The sequence below is a fragment of the Diospyros lotus genome, chromosome 11 (assembly GCF_014633365.1).
Source record: "Diospyros lotus cultivar Yz01 chromosome 11, ASM1463336v1, whole genome shotgun sequence".
Lineage (NCBI taxonomy): Eukaryota > Viridiplantae > Streptophyta > Magnoliopsida > Ericales > Ebenaceae > Diospyros > Diospyros lotus.
This window is the reverse complement of record NC_068348.1, coordinates 18,400,166-18,419,943: the sequence shown is the minus strand read 5'-3', so window position 1 is coordinate 18,419,943 and position 19,778 is coordinate 18,400,166. Positions and strand designations below refer to the sequence as shown.

General features: G+C 36.5%; 2 protein-coding genes across 2 annotated transcripts; both read left to right on the top strand.

Annotated features, from left to right (window-relative positions):
• Window positions 1–10,585: 10,585 nt before the first annotated feature.
• On the top strand, window positions 10,586–12,120 carry LOC127812758 (uncharacterized). The gene is made up of 2 exons (XM_052353285.1): window positions 10,586–11,502; window positions 11,841–12,120. Exons 1-2 carry the CDS (start codon window positions 10,586–10,588, stop codon window positions 12,118–12,120), a joined length of 1,197 nt encoding a protein of 398 aa, XP_052209245.1.
• A 1,711-nt stretch (window positions 12,121–13,831) lies between these two features.
• LOC127812559 (3-isopropylmalate dehydratase small subunit 1-like) lies at window positions 13,832–14,929 on the top strand. The gene has a single exon (XM_052352981.1). It carries the CDS (start codon window positions 13,972–13,974, stop codon window positions 14,710–14,712), a length of 741 nt encoding a protein of 246 aa, XP_052208941.1. The 5' UTR covers window positions 13,832–13,971; the 3' UTR covers window positions 14,713–14,929.
• Window positions 14,930–19,778: the final 4,849 nt, after the last annotated feature.

Genomic DNA, 19,778 nt, shown 5'->3' with positions numbered 1-19,778 from the left:
AGGTTGCTCCATAAAGATTCACGATCTAACTCACCATAAAGGAATGCATTCTTTACGTCAAGCTGCCATATATTCCATTTGTTGCACGCAACCAAGGAAACAATTGTTCGAATCGTTACCATCTTAGCAACTGGACTAAAATTTTTCTCATAATCCAGTCCATACTGTTGAGAGAATCCGCGTGCAACTAGTCGGGCTTTGTACTTGTCGATTGTCCTGTCTACCTTCTTTTTTATCTTGTAAACCCATTTACATGTGACTAACTCAACTTTTTCTAATTTTGATACTAATTCCCATGTGTTATTTTTTTGCAAAGCCTCTATTTCTTCTTTCATAGCATCTTCCCATTCAGCGACCTTGAGCTTCTTTATAGCACTTGGGTTCATCATTACATGTCAAACCCATGAGGAAACAAGAGGTTACAGTAGAGTAATTTAACTGAACTTCAGACTCAATTAAATACCCAGGTTGCCTTCTAATTTGCCTTATTGGCCTTCGAATAATGGTTGCATCTTTCTGAGCATTTTCTTCAGATTGCTAAGCATTTTCTTCAGATATTGAACTGGTGCTCTCCCTTTCTCTATTAGAAATGCTAATAGGAAAAGGCTCAAGATTGGTTGTGTTGCTCCTCACACTTTCAGTAGAATAATATGATGATACTTCATCAAAAATCACATCACGAGATATAATAAACTTCTTTGTTTTAGGGTCCATACATCGCCAACCTTTTCTACGAGGGTCATAACCAACAAACACACACTTTTGAGCCTTTGGATCAAGTTTGGTTTGACTACTTTTAGGAACATGAACATAACAAAGTGATCCAAAAACTTGAAAAAAACTAACATTTGGCTTAATCTTATACATAGCTTCAAAGGGAGATTCTTCTTTACCTGGCCATGGAGGCAGCCTGTTGATGACATGACAAGCACATTGAATAGATTCTGGCCATAGTTCCCTTGGAAGATTTTTATCATGCAGCCAAGATATGCAAATTGCAGTAAGATGTTCTAACTTTCATTCAACCACACGGTTCTGTTGAGGTGTATTTGGACTTGTCAATTGACGTTGAATCCCATGTTGTTGACAATAAGAAAAGAAATCTTCAGACATGAATTCACCCCCATTATTCGTGCGCACACACTTTATATTCTGCCCAAATTCTTGTTCCACTTGCATTTTGAATTGAATGAATGTGGAAAGAGTTTCACTTTTGTGTTTTAGAAAAAACACCCAAGTGAAGCGAGAGAAATCATCTACAAAAATCATCACATATTGAAAACCACTATAACTGGCTATTTTTGTTGGTCCCATTAAATCTGAATGAGCCAGTTGAAGCACAGTTGAGGCACGGTTTGTTGATCTCTGAAAAGAAGTCGATGAGATTTCCCATATTGACAGCCAGGGAAGACCACATATGTATTTAAATCTTTAAAAATAGGAACACCATCAAGCAGATTCTTTGTGGAAATCTGTTGCAGCAACTGATAACCAACATGGCCTAATCGAGAGTGCCAAATAGATGGACTAGTATTCTGACTTGTTTTTCGAATGTACATTTCGCTTGCAGATAGAACATATAAAGCATTTTTCTTCCTTCCAGTGAAAAGAACATCAGCATCAACATGTTTCAAATTATCAACAATTTGCACATCATTTGGACCAAATAGAACATACTTACCAAAATCAGTTATTTGAGAAACTGAAGCGAGATTCTTTTTTAATCCTGAAACAAAATACACATCTTTGAGAGCAACACCTTCATCATTTGAGCTATCCGTTGTGACATTAAAATGTCCTTCTTTCATTACAGGATGTAATGTATTATCTGCTGTCACAATAACTCGCTTTTGCTCATGTGAAGGAACATCTTATAGTAAAGTAGCATCTCATGTAGCATGATGTGAACAACTTGAGTCTATGATCCACTTCTTATAGTCAATGGAACCAGTATAATTTGTTTTTGCGTCAGTCTGGTGCATAACAAAGGCCATGTTATGTGGTTTATCAATAACTTCGATAGAAAAACACTGCTCCCATTCTGGTTCATCATCAAGAGCTTCAGTTCCATGGACAACATTTGCATTATCGTCAGCAAGTTCTGCACGACAATTTTTCTTGATATGGCCTGATTTGCCACACCTAGAGCATGTCATCTTCACACGACAATCACGGCTTAAGTGCCCCAGCTTTCCACACCTGTAACAAGTTCTGGGATTACTTGTTGTCTCCCAATTAGTTTTAGAACTATTTCCTAAAGTGTTCTTGGAGGAAACACTATTTCTACTCAGATCTTTGCTGTAGAGAACATCATCCACTTGAGAAGAGGATTTGCTAAACATTTGTTTCACCATTGCTTCCTGATTTGAGAGTAAATTATCTAGTTCAATGATTGATGGTTGATTTACCCACCCTTGCACCAAAGAAATGAACGGCATAAATTCTTTTCGCAGACCACGAATAAGATAGCGACGCAAACGTGTTTCACTAATGGGCTCCTCCTTATCTAATTTTGAAATTTCATAGCATAGATTTTTAACTTTCAGAAAATATTCTGAAATTGAGATATTACCTTGAGTCATTCCAGCAAGTTCATTCTCCAAAAACTGCAATTGCATCGTGTTCTTCTAAGTAAACAGCTTCTCAAGTGTCTCCCACATTTCCTTTGGGGATGTCACATCACGAACATGCTCAATGTAATCCTTGTTGATTGATGTTTGCAAAGCAAACAGAGCTTTGCCACGTTTGATCTTCCACCTTCGTCGTAACTTAACATTTTGTGGAGTGTCTTCTGGAATTACAGTTTCAGCACTAGCAACGAGCTCCCACAGATCCTGCCCTTGTAAGTAGGCTTCCATACAAAGCTTCCAATATCTGTAATTGTTAGTGACCATCTTGTCAACAATAGCTTGAGAAGAACCATTAGCAGTATTTATCTTAAACCAGCTTCAATTACTAGCAACCTAGGCTTTGGTACCATGTAACAAAATTGAGAACAGAAGCTGAGAACAAAAACAAGTAGCCAAACTAAGGATAGAGGAGTAGAATAAATTCTATTACTCAGATGAATAGTAGAAAGAAGAACTTGAAACTTACACATTGATTACCAACTCTATAAATACTAAAATTATCCTAAAATATCTCAACCAACACCAACGTGTTTATCTGCTTGAAGACCACTAACTCCTAAAAAAAACTCAAATAAACAAAGAACAGCTGATGACTAAAACGGACCTCCTAAGATAACTCAAGACTCAATCCACTGGAAGACTTATTCAAATAATGAAACAAATCAACGAAGACTTATTTCAAAACAAATCAGCACTAAACTTTAACAATGATCTCAATTGCATACAAAAATCTTTTAATATATTTCAAAATCTGACGGTGATGTAATGAGTATTTCAAGATCAAACGGTGATGTAATGGGTGATGGATGGTTGACGTTGAACAAAGTTCAGTGAGTGTATGTTAAATAAATTTATGCCACGTCAGATTCCGTTAGCATTTTCCGTTTGTAATAGTTGATAGAGTTATAACGAGTGATGGATGGTTGACGTTGAATAAAGTTCAGTGAGTAATTGGTTACAATTTAAAGTTCAGTGAGTAAATAATTACAACTTTAAAGTTCAATGAGTGTATTAATTTTACCCTGAATAACTTAGTGAACAACTCTCAATGTAAATTATAATTTTTCCTTTTACTTTCCCCCCACTTCACCCGCCCTTCCTTCATTTTCAGTCTTTCTTCACTCTCTCTCTTGCCATAGCAGTTCAGACCATCGCCCAACAACTTTGGCGTCGTCGTCGCCCTCCACCCCCGCTAGCATCATCATCACCCCCGCCAATAAGATCGCACAGAAACCGCCAATCACACCATCCGTCGCTGCTCGATCTATCGTCCCTCCCTTCCTTCGTCACTTGATTTGTTGTTGCTCCCGCCACCGTCGCTCGATCTTTCTTCCTTTGCCGCTCGATTTGTCATATATCTCGCCATTGTTGCTCGACCCATCATTGCCCCACCACCGCCGATAGATATGCTGTCGCTCCTACCACCGTTGCTCAATTCGTTGTCCGTCTCCCCCATCTGCCACCGGCCACTGTATATTTTGATTAAACTGTAGCCTTGCACGTCAATTTGGGCGATCTCATAATTTTTTCCATTTTCTGTTGTAGATTTGCCAATGAAATGCAGGTAGCTGAATCTAAAATTTATTGGTAGCTGGGATTATTAGGTATTGGGTGCATTTGCATTCAAGTGTATTTGACTATTGTTGTAAAACTTTGAATGTTTCGTTTCATTCTGTCTGTGTTTATACTTCTGAATATGTATCTTTTTGTTTTTAGTTGTGTGCATCTGAAAATTTAAGAAAGATAAGAGGGAGAAAATTATAGAATTCGTACATTATTTGAAGAATGAAACTTGCATTTGGGCACTGATTACCTTTGAGTTCTATGCCTTAACTAGGCTAGGGTTTCCGTTTGAAGAAGTTTTTGTTCTGATATTTGCAGACACACAAAAATTAAAACTACGAAGTAACTCAGAAACTGAGTGGGTAATACTTAATTATAAAATAATTGAAAATACTAGTAGCTATTGATGTTTACATATTGATTGTGACTTTATCAATAAGTTTAGAGTTTAGAGTTTCCCTGGCTTTCCATTTTTTGAAGTTTCCATGCTTGCCTAGAGACCAAAATTTCACCTGTTGAATGGCTTCTTTGTTTATGTGAAAGATAAGATCTTTTTGGATTTCTCTGCTATTGGGCTCTTGTTATAGACACCAGCTATAAATAAACAAAATCCTTGGAATTTTGCAACCTGCTGATAATCTTCCAATTTCTTCATTCTATTCAACTTTAAACACCTTTGAGCTCTCTTTATTGATTTTAATGGTCTTAAGCTTGTGGTGTATTCGAGTTGCTAGAAGTTCACTTGATATATTGGCTGCTTCAACCAGGCATTTTGAGATGCTTTTATTAGCATGGATTTAGCTTTATCTCCATGCCTTATGTCCGGAGAAACCTGTAACACCCCAATTCCCGGGAGCATTAGGTAACGTAAGATTCTGGGGATATATATTTTTTTCCAAGAAACAACAGAAACTCACATAAACCGTTCCCCGAAGATCCCGTTACACCTTCTCAATATATCAACTATGAACCATCAATAACTAAGACAGGTTCACCAACACAAATGCAGAAGCTAGATCGAAACCTTAACAGGTCATAATTGAAACCACTTTATTTATAATATAAAGCTGAGCCAACGTTTACATGATGTTTTCAAAATAAATAACATAACTAAAAATGACATAAAGTAAACTATCCATTAATGGCCGTCATTCCTCGGCAATCCCCTTTCCTTTTGCACCGCTGCCTTCACCTAGAATGTTTGAATATTCTAGGGACATAGTCCAAATTAGATGATGAATCATCTAAGTGAGAGTTCAAAATCACATTTTTCATGAATGAATGCAAGACATGAAATAAACCAATACACCCGGTAAGCCCTAGCCCAAGAGAATCCCACACGCTTAACCTTACCACGGGAAAAGAGCAATTTCTCTAAAAGCTATGCCACCATACCGACACGACGACGTGACACAATTCTAGCTTAAATGGGGCTGCCAACGCATCTCACCAGAATACGTTCCCACCTTAAGCATCCAGGAACCACCATACAATCCCAACTCCAAAATTTCACATGGACCACCTAGTCATCCTAGTGCAACTTCCCTAGCCAAACGGCCTGACACGAAAATTAAGGCGGCTATCCTGACATGCTCACCAGCATCAGATACCCCTATTATTCCGTCACGCCCTTGGAGAATTACGGCTACACTATCCAAACAACATCCTAGGCTGACATCCCACATGAACAACACTGTATGGACCACCTAGCCGTCCTAGTGCAACTTCCCTGACCAAACGGTCTGGCACGAAACCAAGGCAGCTATCCTGACATGCACACCAGCATCAGATACCCCTATTATTCCTTCACGCCCTTGGAGAATTATGACTACACTATCCAGACAACATCCGAGGCTGACATTCCATACGTACACACAAAACTCAAGACAATACCATATTTCACAATTCAATGCATCATATAAACAACATTTTATAAAATGCAATGCACCAGTTCAAAACGTTTAGGGATAAACCTCCCTCATAAAAATCAACCGTCACCAGTTATCATTTCAATGCACAAAACCATTTTGCATGAAATCCACAACACATTTAGGAAACACAAACACCAAGTTTTAGAGTAAACTACTCACCTCGACGTATTCGGATCGTCTCAATCCTCGTGCACGACCTCGTTTTGCGTGCCAAAATACAAGTACTCGAACTTATAGTCAACCTTGAACCACAATACTTCCTAAACACCATAATTAATTAAGGAAGCATTAAAATCCATTTTCCTTAAATTTTCCATAATTTCTTCTATTTTCTCCCATTTTTAACCTTAGTAATTCCAAAATAATTATTTCCTCAACCATTTTCCCAAATATTTCAATACAGAAAATTCTAAAATAATTAAATAAAAATTCTAGAATCAAAATGACCAAAATACCCTTGCTCACGCGCCCTCACGCGCTTGGCGCGTGTGTGAGGGTGAAGGCTGGCGCGTAGCTGCACGCGCCACCGTCTTCTTTCTCGAGCCAATCGTCGGCGGTAGCTCTAATGGCCCTGAAACCGGTACCCCCTTAAAGCTCTTGAAGAATCGATCACAACCCCACAAAAATCAGGCTGAAAGGCCACCGAAAAATGCCTCGAAAGGCGAGTTGCAGGTCGGGCAAGGCGGACCGCCACCCGATTTTCGACCTTGCTCAAACAGCCCTCAAATGCTCACCAAAATGCTTCAAAACACTCCCAAAATGATCCTTGATGCCTCGAGACCAAAAGCCCTCTATCAAACTCTAAAAATCATTCAAAAACTCAGTCAATTTTTTGCAAAATTTTCGAAACCCTCGACCCCCCTTTTATAGCGATTTCCGACTATCTCTCGGCCAATCACCGGCCAAGGCTTGGCCACCAAGCATCCTCACGCCATATAGCACCTCCCCCAAGCCACCCTCGGCCGTCCCATCGCTGGAAACTACCTCCACGTGCGGTGGCAATGCGGCGGCCATTTTTTCTTTATTGCATTCACACCACCAAATTTTCATAAATTGCATTTTGACCCCTTGACTTCTTTCAATGGCATTTCTGCCCATTCCCTTAAGTCCCTGAACATTCTAACACCATCACAAAGACCCATAAGTCTTGTATTCTTCATTTGATCCTTGAAACTTCCGATAAATTACCGTTTTGACCTCCCTTTGGCAAAATTAGAAAATTGCACTTAGGCCTGATTGACCGTTTTAACCTTAAATTCATTTGATTCAACCAGAAATCACTTAAGGGTTGTTCTATACAACAAATATTGGTCCTTGACATGCTCCGTTGACTTTTCGGATGTCTCCTACGTCGATTCGGTTTTCTCAGCCCGGTCGACAGCTGTACCGAAAACTGTTCTCGATCCAATTTCTTTCATCACTAAAAATCATAAATTAAATCACTCGTCGATACTATACAATTTTCCTTAATCTTCTAGGGTCTGAGGTACTCCCTCTGACTGATTCGGCTGCCTAAAGCTGTGATAATGTACCATAAAGTCTCATTTTTCCGCAAATTCCAACTATACTCTTCATTAAATACCATTTATATCCTCATACCATTCCCGGGTATTACAACCCCCCCCCCCAAAAAAAAAAAAAAAAAAACAGTGATTTGAAACCCATGAGCTCGGTCCTCTTTAATCTTGTGTGTTCTAAATGACAGTGTTTGAGACATACATAGCAATATTTCATGTTGGATCAAGCAAAAGTTGAATAACAAAATAACATAAAATAGAAAAATTTAATCCCTTTGATTAAAACAAAGTTTCAAAAACGGGTGAGTGGCCGACGGATGACCACATAAACAAAACAACAGAGACAAATAGAAAAACTAAAGTATGTATATATATATAAAGATATATAAATATACATATCTACACACTGGCAATCGCCACCGGCCATCGTGGTTGGTGGTTTCTGACAATCAGAGGCAACCACTCGACACCCTTATCCTTATCGACCCACATACCAAAAAACCAACAAAATCCAACGACTGAATCTCCATAGATCTAACCTTGAACTTTCGGTGATTGCAGGTTTCTGTGACTGGTGGTGGCACGTTTTTATGGCCGATTGGGGGGGCGATTTGAGGGAGGGACAACGGCGGTGTGAGAGTGGGGGAGGAAGGGACGATAGGGGGAGCTCGTGGCATTGGTGATGGAGACAACGAGCGACAACGGTGTCACCATTCTCTTTTAAGGCCAAGGTTGGTTCGGTGTGGGGGTGGGCCAGGCTGGGCCAGTTTGCCTCCCGCTTGGCCCGCAAGAGAGGCGGGCCAGGCTGGGTAATGGAAAATAGAGGCTCGGCATGGCCCTTAATAAACGGGCTAAGGCGGGTCGGGTCGGGTTATTTTGATGGACTATTTTGGTGGGTCACCCCATTTTTTGTGGGTTAGGCCAACTGCGTGCCACAAAGTACTAGCTTGGCATGACCCATTTGCTATAGTATCAGGCCAACTTGGCCTGTTTGCTATAATACTACTCCAAATGGGCTAGGTGGGTTGGGAGGCAAGTGGGCCCATGGGTAACCCGACCCATTTGCCAACTCTGATACAGAGCCTTGTTAGCAATTTGGCGAATTATTCACGTATTATACACGAATTATTCCATATTTTTATTAAAAGTATTATACTTGCATATTTTTGAAATATTTAGAATAATTCGCGTATTTTAAATCTAAAACGTATAAAACGTGTATTAGCCGATTTTTTTAAAAATTCAGTTGAAAAATTCGTTATATGCTCCCAAACCATGTGCAGAACAAATTATGATGTTTGATAAAAAAATGTTTTTTAATTATTACTATAGCTAATGATGGCTCATGATGACCCATTATTCTTCCCACTTTCCACTCAACTCTCATTTTGTTTTTATTAAATTATCTTACAGAAACTACTCATCTACTCTCCTCTCTCTATCATCTATCTAATAAACTACTCCCACATTTCTCTTCGACTAATTTGTTCTTCACTTCAGTCCTCAACATCTCATCAGGTGATTCAGGTTCAATAACTTCAACTCTTTTTTATCTCTCTGTAGGTTGCTTCATTTTATTCCTTGTTTGGTGGTTTTCTCAACATTTCTTGAAGTAAGTTTTTTATGCTGATTTTTCATCTTTATCTTCGTTTTTATATGCATGGAAGATTATTTAGGGCATATTTTATTACATTATTTAAATTAATTTTTAGTTTTAAAATCAAACAATGTAAGATTGATAGATTTGAAGAACTGATTTTTGAAATTGTTTCTAAAATTAAAATTTAAAAATACTGAGTTTTAACAAACAACAGAAAATTTAGTGAAAAAAAACAAGCAACAGAAAAGACTTTAGTATATAATTTGCACCAGACTTCACATGGCATGGCAGCTCACAGATTGGGCCATCGGTAGCCATCTTTTATGGGGTTTCTTAAAAAAGTTTATTTACTCTTATCTCTCTAATTTTTTTGAGCTTTTTATCAATTTAATTATAATCTTTTTAACTTTGATAAACATGCTAGCAGTATTAGACCAGAACACACTGAGAATAAATATGAGCTCCACAATCAACAAGAAGAAAACATGAGTACGTGCAAGTAGCAGTTGGATCATTTGGGGGACACATAGAATCTTTTTAACTTTGCAGCATTACCCTTGCTTTGCAAAGTGGACATTTCCATAACTTGAATAAAATAAAATAATCAGAGACTTTTGCTTCAAATTGTTAGGTATAAATAGAATCAACTCATATTCAGCCCAAGCCTTTCATTCATCATGATCATTATGAAAATCCATCCATGATCAATACTCATATCCACTTAGTTTATTTATTTTGTTTGGTTGAATCTATTGTTTTTTTTTAATTATATAAGTTTTAATAAATTTATTTCTACTTATACATGTTAAACTTTGTTAATTAATTGTTATGCATATTAGTAAATAAAATTAAACTATATGTAGGAAATAAGACAAAGAGACAAATTTTGGGAGTATGCTGATAATCTGGATCGACGATTCAAATGTAAATTTTGTCAAAAAGAGTATCCTGGTGGTATATCTAAAGTAAAATCGCATTTATCTGGCCAAACAGGGCGTGATGTTATGGTTTATCCAAGTGTGCTAGATGAGGTACAATCTCTAGCTGTTATTGCTATTGGAGGTAGTAGTAAAAAGACAAAATTATCTATTGAAAATGTCGGAACTAGTCAAGAAACTTTGTCAAGTTTACAACAAACTTCAATACCTACCATATACAACAAAAAGAATAAGGATATGGTGGATATGAAAATAGCTCAGCATTTTTTTTAATAATATTTCTTTCAATGTTATTTAAACACCTGCTTTTATTGAGATGATTAAGGCTGTTTCTGACTTTGGTATTGAATATTCGTTACCAAGTTATTCTACTCTAAGAACTAAATTAGTGATGAATTACAAAACAATGGTTGAAGATTATGTGGCAAAAGTGAAGGAATTGTGGAGTTTATCAGGATGCACATTAATGTCTGATATTTGGACAGACATAAAAGGTCGCTCATTTATCAATGTGGTTGCTTATTCTCCGAAAGGGCCTATCTTTTTAAAGTCTTTTGAAAGGTCGAGTCATAAAAATAGTGGTTCTTTTCTTAGAGATCTACTTGTATCTGTCATTGAGGAGATTGGACCTAAGAATGTAGTTCAAATTATCACAGACAATGCTTCAAATTATGGACTTGCTGGTGATATGATAATGGGAAGTTATCCTTACATATACAAAATAAAGTGTGCAGCCCATGGAGTTCAATTACTTTTCAAAGATATTTATAATCAGGTTCAATGGATAAGTAAGGTATTTGATAAGGCAAAGGAGATTGTGGATTATATGTGCAGACATACCATTGTCTTAAGTTTAATGAGGGAACATACATACAAGGATTTGAAAAGGTATTCCAAAACTAGGTTTGCTTCTCATTTTCTAATGCTTCAATCTGTTTTAGAAGCTGAAGATGGCTTGAGAAACTTAATTGCATCAGTTACTTGGAGAAACTTGTCATATAGCAAAGGAGCAATGGCACAAAATGTGAAGAACATAATTCAAGGTATTGAATTTTGGAAAGAAGGAAAAGAGGTTATATCTTCCTTAGAGTCTCTTGTTAAAATATTGCGATTAGTTGATAGTGATGGATCAATTGTTGGCTGCATTTATGATGCAATAGAGAGAGCAAGAATTGCCATCAAGAAACAATGTGAAACTAATCCTATCAAATACATGCAGTTACGGGACTTATTTGAGACAAGACAAGAGGAGAATATACTTCATGAGATACATGCAGTTGCAGCTTACCTCAACCCATATTTAATGTATGGCATGAAAATAAGGTATGACCAATCTGAAGTAAAAGATGGTTTATTATTTGTGGGAGAAAAATTGGTTGACATTACAGAGAGAAATGAGTTTGCTGACCAATTATTGATTTATGATGGGAGACATCCAAATATGTTTAATTTTCTTTCAATAGCACAAATGAGATCTGCTCATCCTTGTAAGTAATGTTACTTTTGTTTAACTTATTTTAATATATATTTTTATTAAGTTATTTATCTTATAGAAAATTAACTTGTTGATCATTATGTGTAGGAGTGTGATGGGAAGCAAACGGAGGCTTAGTTCATATTCTAAAAAGGGTTGTTATTCGTATATTGAGCCAACCATGTAGTGCTTCTGCATGTGAACGTAATTGGAGTGCATTTGATGCTGCACAAACAAAAAAGAGAAATAGATTATCACCAAATATGTTAGAGGACCTTGTTTATATAAGGGTGAATTCATTAATGTTAAAGAATTCTACTAATTTTGAGATACATGACAAAAAAGTAATTGATCTTGAAAATATTGTGGAGCTTGATGAAAATGTTAATGAAAGACTTGAGGTGGCTGCAGATGAAGGTCTTGAGGAGAATGCAACAGATAATATTGATGTTGGTGATACTTCGTGACATGATAGAAGACTTGGCATTGGATCATCTATATCTCGATCATTTAATTATGATTTTTTTTAATTTAATCAAGGAACTAACTTGAGTATTTGGATTTTGGATTGTATAAAAATTTTCATTTTGTGATATTGGGTAGCTTAGAATTTTAAACTGTGTAAATTTCGTTTCTATTCTTAAAAAAAAAAAAATTTAAAAGGCCAACCCAGATCCATGGATCCTCTCGTCGGCCTCCCTCTTTCAAAATCCTCTTTGTTTTCTCTGGTATCAACTCGCTGTCGTCGTCGTTCTCCCAATCTCCTCTCACTCGAATACCCCTCTCTTTCTCACTCTCCTCTCACACAATTTTCTCCAACCCCTCTCTCAATCTCCTTCATCTCCGTCGTCTTGTCTCTTCGTCGGCCCACCGATCAGATCCATGTCGGCATTTCCTTCATCTCCGTTGCCTCTCCACCGTCTTGTTTCTTCGTCGGCCCATCAATCGAATCCATGTTGGCATCTCCTTATCTCTGGCACCTCTTTGCCAATCTACATCCCCGATATCTCCCTCAGTCTATTTCACGGTAAGCCCCAAATCATTTGCATCTTTATTTAATTTATTATTATTATTATTATTATTATTATTTATTTATTTTTCTTTTTCTCTCATTAATCTCACCATTCTCCCGCATCTTCTGCCGTATCCAGTCCCTGAAAAAAAAAAAAAAAAAAAAACTCCAAAGCAACTAGAAAAACTATGCTAGGATCGGGTTTACCATGTGATGCTTGCAAGTTCTTGAGGAAAAAATGTATCCAAGAGTGCATCTTTGCCCCTTATTTCTGTCCTAATCAAGGATTTGATCATTTTGCAGCTATCCATAAGGTGTTTGGTGCCAATAACACTTCAAAGCTCCTAGCCCAACTTCCAGAAAATGATCGTTATTGGGCTGCATTTACACTCTGGTATGAAGCCCAAGCCAGGTTTCACAACCCCATATATGGTTGTGTTTCCCACATGTTTTCCCTTAAACAACAAGTTATCTGTCTGCAAATTCAGATTGCGTTATTGCAGGAATTTTTGTTTGTTACCTCATGTCCAATCTCGTAAGGTGTTCCAAATTGGGTTCTCCCAGAACTCTCAGTTTTGGACATATTTCATATGGTAAAAATGGATCATTCTTCGTAGATAATCCAAACCCCATCGACGCTAGCAGCAGCTAGTGGCCATATGGAGAACTTGAATCTGTTGATGAGCTTGGAGTTGTTGTGTTTGGCCGAAATCATCAATGAGCATATGGAAAATTAGATTACTACGTTGTGGATTTCATGTGTGTATTTTGTGATTATCTTTTTCAATGTTGTGTAACTTAGGATATTTGATTATTATGACTTTATGTATTTCCAGTTTATACTTTCTTTTAATTCAGTTTGTAAAATCTTAACAATTCTTATTTTATAATATTGGTAAAAATATAAAATTATATTTTTATATTTAATGAGTTATTTTTTTATTTATTAAGAATAATTTGTGTATATATATATAATATATCGAATTTTTATTATTGAATTTATTCAGTTAAAATGTATTATTCGTAAATTAAGTTTTTATTAAATATTTTTTGAATAACAAATATTTAACCAAATTTTTGATTATATTTAAAATATATCAAACGGAATGATCCTCATAGACCGTTCCGAATTTTTTCGGTTCCCGAATTGCTAACAATGGTAGAGTACTACTCCAAGCACACCACGTTATAGCCGCCACTCTGACCAGCAACAGTACATCGGCGGCGCAGACAACAGAGGCTATAAAATTCCAACTTCGAAAAGCAGACAGAAGGAGAAAAAAAAGTTCAAGCTCTCACCTCATCCATGGCGGCTTCATCCCCTAGTTCTCCTTGCTTCTCATACTCTAGGAATTGTTTCTCTCCCAACCAAAAAACCCCTTCTTTCTCTTCAAATCTCCCCACTTCCCTGAACCACCGCCCCTTCAAACACCTAATTTCCTCACCTATTTCCCACATTCGCCATGCCGCCTCCGCCACCATCCACGGCAACTGCTACGTCGTCGGTGACAACATCGACACCGACCAAATCATCCCCACCGAGTACCTAACCCTCGTCCCCTCCAACCCCGACGAGTACAGGAAGCTCGGATCCTACGCCTTCATCGGCCTCCCCTCCTCCTACCGGACCCGATTCGTCGATCCCGGTGAGCACAAGTCCAAATTCTCCGTCGTCATCGCCGGCGCCAACTTCGGCTGCGGCTCTTCCCGCGAGCACGCCCCGGCGGCGCTACGGTCGGCCGGCGCGGGGGCAGTGGTGGCAGAGTCCTACGCCAGGATATTCTTCAGGAACTCGGTGGTGACTGGCGAGGTGTACCCCTTGGAGTCGGAGGGGAAGATCGGTGAGGAGTGCCGGACAGGCGACGTGGTGACGATCGAGATGGGAGAGGGGTGCAGCAGCAGCAGCAGCAGCAGCAGGCTGATTAATCATACGACGGGGAAGGAGTACAAGCTGAAGCCGGCGGGGGACGCCGGGCCGGTGATCGAGGCCGGCGGGATTTTCGCCTATGCCAGGAAGAGTGGGATGATTCCTCCTCCACCGCAGTAGGCTGAAGGCTGCTGCTGCTTAAACTGGAGCATAAACATAATAATGCTCGACTTATATGCTTCTTTTTTGTTTTTGTTTTTCAATCTTAATTCTTAGATCTCTATTGTGTTGTGTTGTGTTGTGTAATTGGAATGTGGGTTTGAGTGCTTTACGGATGTGCAAGGAGTGGGAGTCTTGTCTTATTATTCTGGAATAAAAAGTTTTGAGTTATAATGAATTTGAGCCCCATTGTTTTCTCTTCTTTTGGTTTATTGGTAACACTTGCTTAACTAGTTACTTAGGTTCTTCATGGGTTTATTTTATCACAAAAATATGAATTGTATACGCCATTGGTTATTATTACACCTAGTTGGCTTGCGTTAACAAGTAAAAGGATTTAACGCATCCCAAAATGGGTTCAAATAGCTTCCTTGAAGGTTTATTTTATTTTATAGTAGGGAGGGTGAACTGTACAAGCCATAGAGTTCGTATTACACCTAGTTGTTTGTTGTGAAGCATCTCTTCCAAGCGAACGGTTTAAATGCACACCAAAAGTGATTGATATAAAAAAAAAAAAAAAAGGGTTTTGCCTAGGCTTTTCAAAGGTTTATTTTATAACAAGAATGATGAATTATACAAGCCATTGTGTAAATACTACACCTAGTTGGTTTGCTATAAGCCATGCATACTGATTGGGGAATTGTGACAGATAGCCTACCCACGCATAACATTTGGCCAAATGGCCTTGAACTAAAATAAAGTAAAAAAAATAAATCAAAAGTTGAATAAATTGGTAAATAGCGAGTATACCATTCCTTTCAATTTACTCCCTAATCCCCTTTGTCTTTGTCATTTTCGCTAAGGGAGATCCCCTGGTAGGTGTGATTCGACCATCTTCTTCAATAATCATCAAATGGCCGCCACTTTCTTCATTAACATCTGACCCGACATGAATTGAAAATCCCCCAATCGGTAAACTTTCCATGCACACCTTCTCTATGCATATATGTTTGTTTACCTACAGTTGTATGTGGTATTTTCAGTTTTGGGCAACTGAATTTGCCGCATTTCAAATGTTCTTGATTATTTGCTCGCACTTTGATGTTTCTCATTTATATGTTTTAGGGTTTTCTGTTTGGAGAAATTTCTGATTGATCATGTTTGAAGTAAATGGCGTAACAAGATTACAAAAATCAAAATTTTTTGCCCTTAATGTAGTGTAATGCAGTTGTGATGCCACCAATTTGATATAGATTGTGACTTTTGTAAATCGTAGAAACCAATGTAATTTGAAAATTCTTTTTAAGTTTTTTTTTTTTTATTTTGCTTGTTGTATGTTTGAATGCTGTAAGAAGCTTATGTATTTTGTTCCATTTTCCTGTTATCCACTTAATGAGATTTGGTTGATGAATGTGGTTTTGAATTAAATTTGAGATAAGGGGATGACAAATTGAACATAAAAAATATCTTAATTGAAAGTGGTTGTGAATCAGTTTGTTGGTTTTCAAACACCATTGACAGCCAACCGTGTGGATCAATTAACAAATGGGCTAAATAGCTAAGTGCTTGGTAGTGTTGGAAGGATAATTATTTTAATCATCCATTGTTTCTTAAATAGCAAATGCAAACGATTGGAAAAAAATGTTGATTAGTTGTTTGCTTTTGTGTTTTTGTTTCTTTTGTAATCAGAGATGATCTTTTTCAAAACTGATTAGTTGTTTGTTTGGGTAGATGGAAGAACATTATATTAAGTTTTTATGAAAAACACATATGCGTCATTTGTCATTGAACTATTCTATTTTTGTAACCAGGATTCACTTATACTTTGCCATGGAACTATTATATTTTTTTATTCATTTGTCAATAAAATTAGAACTTACTTCTAAGGAAATAAATTCAAACAAACTTTTATCTAATAAATCCAATAGATTAGCTTATTCACTTGTGAGTTAACTATATATGATTCATCAACTATACATATTAACTACTTTTAAGACCTGAAATTGATTTTTTTTTTTTTTTTTTGTGTGTTCTGTAGAACAAAAAAATGGAGTATGCAGTTGATGTTAAAGACAAGCTACGTGGCAAAATAAGCAACTGATGTAGAGTAGATATGATGATGATATGGAGGGTAAAAATAGCAGCTGATGTAGAGTAGATATGATGATGATGTAGATAGTGTGGTTGATTTTCTTTTGTAAAATTCTTTCTATCATTGCTAACGTAAATTTTGACACATTACTGGCCTTTTTTTTGTTCCATAACTTAGCTTTTGTATGGTCAATTTTGTGGACATATTTTTGGCACTTTATTGGGCATTTATTTTGTAAAAATTAGATGTTCGGAGTTAACGAAAGTGAGAAATAAGCTATATATGACAATAACAGCACATAAGCCGTTCTTGATGCCATCCTTGACGTGGGAAATGCATGTTATACAGGGACTTATAATCATAGAAAATAAGCTTTTATATCTCTTTGTAGTATGACACAACCATTTTACCATAAACAATTAAAGTAAGCATTCATTTCACATATGTATGTTAATTACTCTTGAAATTATCAAAACTGAATGTTATCGAGGTCATGATCACAACTAAGCATCCAAACTCCATTAAAGATGTTATTATAACCAATTTAAGATGTTTGGGGGCAACGGAAGCCAGAGACAAACAAGATATGACCATAACAGCACATAAATCGTTTTAGTTTTATCATAACGTTGTTTATGTCATTAGGTGTCAAAACACTATCAAATGGGTTCTATACTGGTTAAATGAGTATATTTATTCCACTTAAGCAAAAATTAGATGTTTTCAAGTGATAGAATTGAGAAGTCAGCTAGATATGACAATAGCGGCACATAAGTCGTTTTAGTTTCACCATAACGCCACCTATGTTATAAGAGCTCAAAATCCTATCGAATGGGTTTCCCAACCAGTGTATGTTCTTAGAGATGTTATACAGGTACTTATAATCGTAGAAAATAAGCTTTTATATCTCTTTGTAGTATGACAACCATTTCACCATAAACAATGTAAGCATTCATTTCACATATGTATCCTAATTACTCTTGAAATTATAAAAACTGAGTGTTATCGAGGTCATGATCACAACTAAGCATACAAACTTCATTAAAGATGTTATTATAACCAATTTAAGATGTTCAGGGGCAACAAAAGCCGAAGACAAGCAAGATATGACCATAACAGCACATAAGTCATTTTAGTTTTATCATAACGTCGTCTATGTCGTTAGGTGTCAAAACACTATCGAATGTCTTCTATACTGGTGAAATGAGTATATTTATTCCACTTAAGCAAAAATTAGATGTTTTCTGGTGATGGAATCGAGAAGTCAGCTAGATATGAAAATAACGGCACATAAGCCGTTTTAGTTTCACCATAGCGCCACCTATGTCGTAAGAGCTCAAAATTCTATCGAATGGGTTTCCCAATCGGTGTATGTTCTTAGAGATGTTATACATGCACTTATAATCGTAGAAAATAAGCTTTTATATCTCTTTGTAATATGACACAACCATTTCACCATATACAATGTAAGCATTCATTTCACAAATGTATGCTAATTACTTTTGAAATTATCAAAACTAAGTGTTATCAAGGTCATGATCACAACTAAGCATACAAACTCTATTAGAGATACTATTATAACCAATTTAAGATGTTCGGGGGCAACGGAAGCCGGAGACAAGCAAGATATGACCATAACAACACATAAATCATTTTAGTTTTATCATAACACCGTTTATGTCGTTAGGTGTCAAAACATTATCAAATGGGTTCTACACTGGTGAAATGAGTACATTTATTTCACTTAAGTAAAAATTAGATGTTTTCTGGTGACAGAATCGAGAAGTCAACTAGATATGATAATAACGGCACATAAGTCGTTTTAGTTTCACCATAACGCCACCTATGTCGTAAGAGGTCGAAATCCTATCGAATGGGTTTCTCGACCGGTGTATGTTTTTAGAGATGTTATACATACACTTATAATCATAGAAAATAAGCTTCTACATCTCTTTGTAGTATAACACAACCATTTCACCATAAACAATGTAAGCATTCATTTCAAATATGTATGTTAATTACTTTTGAAATTATCAAAACTGAGTGTTATCGAGATCATGATCACAACTAAGCATTCAAACTCTATTAAAGATGTTATTATAACCAATTTAAGATGTTTGGAGGCAACGGAAGCTGGAGACAAGCAAGATATGACCATAACAACACATAAGCCGTTTTAGTTTTATTATAATGTCGTTAGGTGTCAAAACACTATCGAATGGGTTCTACACTAGTGAAATGAGTACATTTATTCCACTTAAGCATAAATTAGATGTTTTCAAATGACAGAATCGAGAAGTCAGCTAGATATGACAATAACGACACATAACTCGTTTTAGTTTCACCATAACGCCACTTATGTCGTAAGAGGTCGAAATCCTATCGAATGGGTTCTCGACCAGTGTATGTTTGTTTTATGTATGGTTAAATGAATGCAATATCGTCTGTGAAATGCATTATCTCTATTTTTGCTATGTCTAAAAAAAATTATAATTTTCTCGAATGAACAATTTGAGGGGGAGCATAAATGGTCTATCATGGTAAGAAAAATAGTTTTCTCAAATTAATATTTTTTATTTATCTCTTATGATATATTATAATTGTTTCTCTTATTATATATTGTTTGGGGCAATAGAAGAAATAAGCTAATTTTTAAATAATGATGGAGTTTGATAAACATTATAATAACTTGTTTAATAATAATGTGTGATTGGTTGGGAAAGAAACACAAATTAATAATAACTTGTTAAAATCAAATTATAGCCATTAATTTTGTCTTTGTGAATAATGTCAAATTGGGTGGGGGAAGAAACACAAATTATAGCCATTAATTGTTAAAACAAGATGGGGGTATTAAGGTCTTTTGACATACATGGCTATTTTGGATATTTAATAATAACTTTTACCTTTTATTTAATATTTGAGAACCTTTTGTACAAATAACATTAAATTAAATAAAAAAAATTAATCAAACTTATCCTTCCACTAGGCCCTT